Genomic DNA, 6,725 nt, shown 5'->3' with positions numbered 1-6,725 from the left:
ACCAACCAAATCAGAAAATCGACTTCGCTCTCTCTCTCTCTCTCTCTCTCTTGCAGTTGCCAATTCCCTGTGCCCTAAGCCCAATTTTCTCCCTCTCATTTCTCGACGCAGCGAAAGCGGAACCCTAGCGCTCAAATCTCAAGCTCTTTGGCTACTCTTGGCACGCGCTCCAGCACTCAAGCTCTCCAATCAATTTCGGGTTTGATACTCGTCCTGCTTCCCCCGTCGCTTTCCATTTGTGGGCATTAATGCATTTAGGGTTTTTGATTTGGGGGTTTTGTGGGATTGGTTATACTGTATGTCTAGGTTTTCTTAGGCGCTAGCATTGTTCAATGAGTATTCGATTCATGTCTTGTTTGTAAAAGCTGTGCGCAATTGTGTTTAGGTTTTCTTCGACTAACAGGTTTTGAATCTTTGATTATTTTGTTTGAGTTTTGAATCGATATTATTTTGTGGATACGATTCTCTAATTATTTTCTGGATATGTTTTACAAAAAAAGTGTTTATGATTTCCGTGATGAATGTTGCTGTACTGTTTCGATGCGAATTCATTATTTTTTACATGTAATTATAAATTTGTCAGCAGATACACATTTTTGGAATGATTGAATAGCTTTCGCTTATCAAGTCGACTAGGTAAAGGGTTTTAGTGCTGGCTTGGTCTTTAGCCCGAGGACACTTGGATGTGAGGTGAAAGGAGATGTTGTTAATATTGCCCCCTCATTTATGGGGCTCAATCAGTAATTATGGAAGTAGAGATTAGATGATTACCTTATAGGTTCAGCTATTATGTGTGATAGATTTAGTGAAGTTCTATTGAGCAGGGTTCTTTACATGTCTAGGTGAAGTATTATTGTTTGATTGATGAATTTCATCTTATTCATAATTTCCCGTTCTGTTTCCCGGGTTTATGTATTTTTTATTGGAGCACAAATCAGGAAGATGGACTTTCCGATTATTGCTCCAAGTAGTACAACTTATACTACATGTAATTCAATGAGAAGTTGGGTCAAGAAACAGAATCCATGAAGCTGGAAAGTGCATCTTTGACAAGGTTTTTTTACGATAAAATTAAAACCCATAATGTGGCCTTATGATTTATCAATTATGTGAGCCTAGAGACTCATGTCTCCATCCCCTACCCTTGATATGATATATATATGTATGCAAAGCTGCAAGAATTAGTAAAAGTATGTTAACCAAGGGATATGAATTTGTTTTCCAGGGTTTTCATTTTTTGTTTTTCAATTATGTTAAAGAGGGCTGAGTAAGGTAAATTCATAGATATATGTCAATCTTGCCTGATCTCATGACACAGATGCTTTCTTTATGATAGATGGCAAGCGCTTGGACAAATATGAGCTTTGCAATCATACATAGGGATATAGAGAGGGAGTGGGAGAAATCATTTTGGACTTATGGGTATTATTTTTTATTATGGGAGATTCTTGCTCACTCTCAGAAGATCTATACATCTGCTAAAATTGTGGAGAGGATGAGGAGATCAAATTTTATTTCACTATAAATAATGCTTTGGAGCACCTTTGGAGCAAATGAGCAATGGAGCTTGTGGAGCACGGCTCACCTCGAGGATTGCTCTCTTGGTTTGCTTCATGTTTGGTTTTGTTTTTCATTTCATATTGTCAACAGAGTGTACGCGGGATGATAATAATAATGGATACCAAAGTTTTAGTGTTATTCTATTTTGAAAATTGTTGGACAAAACATTTATTGGAATTGTTATTTTTAATGCAGTAAAAAGTTTGTAGCCGGAGTCTTCTGTTGTCAAATATGAGTGGCCGATTTTCTCGCACGATCTACGTTGGCAACCTTCCCTCAGATATAAAAGAATGGGAGGTTGAAGATCTATTCTACAAGGTTTGCATGAAATTTCGCTTATAATTTTGCTTGTTCTTTGTATATAAGCTTCCTGCATTTCTCTTGAACTTTATCTCATTCTCGCCGTCTCATCATGGCGTTTTGAATTATTTTCCACTTTCTGATGCATATGAAAATACATTAATTTACTTAACAGCACATGGTATGATATGCAGTGTCAATTTTTGTTGAAAATTAGAAAACCAATTCAGTGCTTGCACTTTACTTTCATCATGATTCTTGTTCTGGTCATGTGATTTGTTGATGTAAAAGGTATTTTCATGATAATCATTCTAAAATGGATTTTCTTTTGCAGTATGGCCGCATAGTGGATATTGAACTGAAGATTCCACCTCGTCCTCCATGTTATTCTTTTGTTGAGGTACCTATAATGGTTGTAGGTGCTGGATGCATGCATTACCCTGTTGATTCTCTTATGGTCCTATGGATTACTCTGTTTTTGCATTAGCCTGTTATCTGATGACTGGTCAACACTCTGTGTATTTGGTTTTCAGTTTGAGAGTTCTCGGGATGCAGAAGATGCAATCAGGGGGCGTGATGGGTATAACTTTGATGGGTGCCGTTTAAGGGTACTAACAGATCCCTAATACTTGCTAAAACAATATATGTTTTTATTTTCTTTCATATCTTTGATTGCTTGATTTATAAATGTCTCCTTTAATCTCAATACAGGTTGAACTTGCCCATGGTGGTAGGGGCCCATCTTCAAGTGATCGTCGTGGTGGATATGACCGAGGCAGCAGTGGCGGAGGCAGTGGTGGGGGACGATTTGGTGTTTCACGTCATTCTGAATATCGAGGTGTATTTTCTAGGATAGTACATTACTTTAATGAGTTAGATATTTTTTGCAATGCTCTACATAAGGTTCAGTTATATTTTTTTTAACTGTTGTTTACTGCTTGACACACAATTGCATTATGTCCAGTTATTGTTCGTAATCTCCCTTCTTCAGCCTCGTGGCAAGACTTGAAGGTGTGGAAACTTTTACTTGCAGTTTTATATTCAAATAACGTTTGTGCAATACTGGTGACGTTACTGGTTGTTGATTTCAGGATCATATGCGTAAAGCTGGTGATGTGTGTTTTGCTGAGGTTTCTCGTGACAGTGAAGGTATAGATTCTAAGGATCAGAGAATAAAATGTCTACGCTCCAAAGAGCATATCATTTTATCAAAGGCCTTGGTACCAAGAAGCTGATCTTCATCGTGAATGTGCTCTCAAATTTGTATCATCTCTCACCTAATGAAAATTTTTTGTATGCAGGGACTTATGGCTTGGTCGATTATACAAATTCTGATGACATGAAATATGCTGTAAGTTGTTGAAACAAACATGAAATACTGGATGTTTTCCTGCCATTATGCTTCGCCTAATTCACTAGCTCACATGTATTTTTTTTTTCTTTTTTTCTTTTTTCAGATCCGGAAGCTTGATGATACTGAATTCAAAAATCCTTGGGCAAGGACTCATATTCGGGTAACCTTTATGTTTATGGAAGTTTTCTCTTGCCGTCTCTGGGCAAATATATTTCCATAACCATTGTGAATCATTGATTTATGTTAAATATGTTTGTTTGTAATCCTGGAACAAAGTATTTGAGAGGTCTAGAGTAGTTTATGTACTTATGCATTACAGTAATGATGGTGACAGCTGGGCTTAAGAGGCACTCTGAGAACATTGTGATGTTTGTTTGTGCATTAACTGTACAGGTTAAATATTACGATAGGAGTCCCTCAAGGAGTCGTAGTAGAAGTCGTAGCAGAAGCCGAAGTGTGAGAAGGAATCGGAGGTACTGGACGCACCCCCAATTCTTTTATTTATTAACTTTTATCATTATCTTTCTCTGCTTTCTCTTTTTTTTTTTTTGCTTTCATGTGTGCTCTATCTTGAGAGATCTTCTGTATCATGCAGCAAGTCATTGGACCGATCTGTATCAAAATCAGTATCAAGATCAGTATCAAGATCTAGGTCTCCATCGCCGGTTAAATCTTCCAGGTATTTGGCTTTGTTAATACATTTTCCACTAGGCGGTTCTAATCCTCTAATTCACCTTTCTATGATATTTAATGCATGTATATATTATTGCAGGCCACGATCAATATCAAGGTCAAGGTCAAGGTCAAGGTCAGAATCACCCCTAGCGGTAAGTGGAATATGTTCTGATAAAACGAGTTCATGCGGCACATACCATAGAAATGTGATATTTAAATACTTGAAAGTGTAATTTGAGTAAAGAATAAAGATGTTCCAGGATATTTTTGGTTTAGGGTAGGATTTAAAGAATCATCTAGGGCAACATGTGTCTCTAACGTCTGCTTCCATGGGTCTGATTTATGATGGATGTATGCGGCCTGCTAACATATAATCCTTAGTTATCCTAACTAGCAAAGTGCACATAAGAACAGAGAAAAGGATGAATAACAGCTTAGTTGTGGAGAAAAAAGCAGAAGAAAAAAAAAAAAAAATTATGCTTTTAGGTGCCTCGAGTTGTAGATTGTTTGTGGTAGAGGGGTAACCGAACTATCTTTTCTCTATCCTTTTGAATTCAAAGTTTACCGCATTCTTGAAATAAAGACCACGTTTATTTGATGTCTTTGACTTTAAACTTGATCTATTTTCAGGCTCGGTCTGGTAGTGCCTGATTCTCTGGCAAGTCATCCTTGCGGCGTCCTTGGGTGTTAGATCCGCGAAGATTTATCATATCCGAGTGAACTTGTTGAAAAATTTCGTTTTTAAGAACCTTGGTTATCTTTGTTATGGCGAGTATGTGTGTTTTTGATAATGCTTAGTTATTATACATTTAAGGATTGCGTTATGTTAATTGATATGTTATCTAGAATACTTGGGTTGTGCTTTTGTGCTTGGCCTGTTTCCGGACATATTCCCTGGGCGTTATATCGTCGAATTTTCTGTTGCTTGCTTCGGTGTTTTGATTGTATGTGGTTAAAACAAGACATGAATCTATTGGTTATGGATGTTGTTGTTTGACGCTACATGTAATATTATCATTTAAGCTCTGCCTGTCGTGTTGGCTTTTAGTTTCTTTATAGGCGAAAGAAATTTTGTTTGTATCGATGGCGGCGACAACCGTTGACGCCGTCGGTAGCATTTTTTGCGATGTGTTTCCGGTAACAAGCCGTCATAAATTAACAAGATGGTTACATGCACCTACGTTTTAATCATCGAAGGGGAATTTGTACTTGGGACGTTTGTAGGGAAAGGGGATTAACATTTATTCTCACAAGCGATATTGTTAAAAGTGATTTCTATTAAATAAAGTGCTTCTTGGCATGTACGTTTTTAGAAAGTGCTTCTAAGAAACAAATGGGGCTTTTTAAGAATTTGCCGTGGCCCAAAAATCAGTCACACCACCGATCCGACTGGGCTTTCTTTTGGGGCAACTCCCACATTGTACCAACTTTCGCGATATAAAACCCCAATTTCCAAAACCCTAGTCTCCTCTTCCGTTCTCTCCGTTGATTCTGTGTTGCGCCACCCATCCAAGTCTTTCGTGAGCGATACAATGTCGACCGCCGAGCTTGCTTGCTCCTACGCCGCCATGATCCTTCAGGATGATGGCATTGCCGTCACTGTGAGTACTGCTCCTCATTTCGTTGTGTGCTTTTAATCTCTATGATATACTTCTTTATGCCCGCTAGTCAGTAACTAATCACCTCATAAGCCACTTATTAATATGTGCATTCTGTTTACATCTCTAGCATAATCCAGATTACCATTTTAATTTAATTGCTAATTATAAAATTTTGCTGTATGGTGGGTAATTGTGTTACAAAATTGTATGTTTAAGATCATTTTGCTAGTTTATATGAATGTATAAACCTTATAATTTATCTGTTTATACATTTTGTATATTCACATAACCGAGCGCAATGACATTTTATGATTCATATAGCCGATCCCACTTAGTGGGAAAAGGCATTATTGTTGTATACATTTTTGTATATTACTTAGGACGTAGGTTTTCGCTAGAGTGGTGAAAGGAAGCCAGAATACACAATGTGAAAAACAGTAGTATATATGCCCCTTTGGTTTGTTTTTGTAGCTAGATTATTGGTTTCTTTATTTCCGTGTAGTAGTTGAACCTTTCGTTTTGAAATTTGTTCATAATGAACTGTAATAGGCTGAGAAGATCGCCGCCTTGGTGAAATCTGCTAATGTGGCGGTGGAGTCATACTGGCCTGGCCTCTTTGCCAAGCTTGCAGAAAAGAAAAACCTCGAGGACCTTTTCTTGAATGCTTGCGCTAGCGGTGGTTCAGCTCCCGCAGCTGTGACTGCTTCTGCTGGTGGTGCAGGTGGTGCTGCCAGCGCCGCTGCTCCTGTAGTCGAGGAGAAGAAGGTGAGAATATCATCTCTGCTTATAATTCATTCTCTATGTTTATTGTTATAGACCCAGGAGAGTTTGATGATTATTGCCTTTCGAATTCGAGTTTGATGATACTGTGATGCTTTGGCATTTGCTTTCCGCAGTAGACTTACAGGCTGGTAGCGTTGTAGTTTGTATGTTGTGTTCTATGATTCTTCCAGACTTCAACTTTCGTTGACAGTAAAGGATGACACTTTGTTCCATTGATGTTGTTATCTAAATTTTCCGGTTCTGTATTTGCAGGAAGAAGCAAAGGAAGAGAGCGACGATGACATGGGATTCAGCTTGTTCGATTAGACGTTTTCATATCCGTTGCGTTCTTTTTTTCTCTTTAGGCAATTCATGAACAATTCTATTCCAAATTTTGGTTCGAAACTAAGAAAAATTTCGAAATGTTGTACGTTGATGTTGCTCTCACTTATCAAAAACTTTTAGCTTAGCCA

At 37.9% G+C, this 6,725-nt stretch overlaps 2 protein-coding genes across 3 annotated transcripts; both read left to right on the top strand.

Moving 5' to 3' along the window:
- On the top strand, nt 1–4,915 carry LOC137720545 (serine/arginine-rich splicing factor SR34A-like). 2 transcript variants are annotated; one of them, XM_068459630.1, is made up of 14 exons: nt 1–199; nt 1,337–1,604; nt 1,756–1,878; nt 2,195–2,260; nt 2,394–2,468; nt 2,572–2,698; nt 2,825–2,871; nt 2,952–3,009; nt 3,162–3,211; nt 3,318–3,374; nt 3,608–3,687; nt 3,810–3,893; nt 3,987–4,041; nt 4,520–4,915. In XM_068459630.1, exons 3-14 carry the CDS (start codon nt 1,792–1,794, stop codon nt 4,538–4,540), a joined length of 807 nt encoding a protein of 268 aa, XP_068315731.1. In that variant the 5' UTR covers nt 1–199; nt 1,337–1,604; nt 1,756–1,791; the 3' UTR covers nt 4,541–4,915. The 2 variants fall into 2 exon arrangements, with proteins under 2 accessions (XP_068315731.1, XP_068315730.1); XM_068459629.1 differs by lacking the exon at nt 1,337–1,604.
- A 421-nt stretch (nt 4,916–5,336) lies between these two features.
- On the top strand, nt 5,337–6,725 carry LOC137720953 (large ribosomal subunit protein P1-like). The gene is made up of 3 exons (XM_068460079.1): nt 5,337–5,490; nt 6,040–6,255; nt 6,526–6,725. Exons 1-3 carry the CDS (start codon nt 5,422–5,424, stop codon nt 6,577–6,579), a joined length of 339 nt encoding a protein of 112 aa, XP_068316180.1. The 5' UTR covers nt 5,337–5,421; the 3' UTR covers nt 6,580–6,725.

The sequence above is a fragment of the Pyrus communis genome, chromosome 16 (assembly GCF_963583255.1).
Source record: "Pyrus communis chromosome 16, drPyrComm1.1, whole genome shotgun sequence".
In the NCBI taxonomy this organism is placed as follows: domain Eukaryota; kingdom Viridiplantae; phylum Streptophyta; class Magnoliopsida; order Rosales; family Rosaceae; genus Pyrus; species Pyrus communis.
The sequence above is the reverse complement of the archived record's forward strand: the minus strand, read 5'-3'. Positions and strand labels throughout refer to the sequence as shown.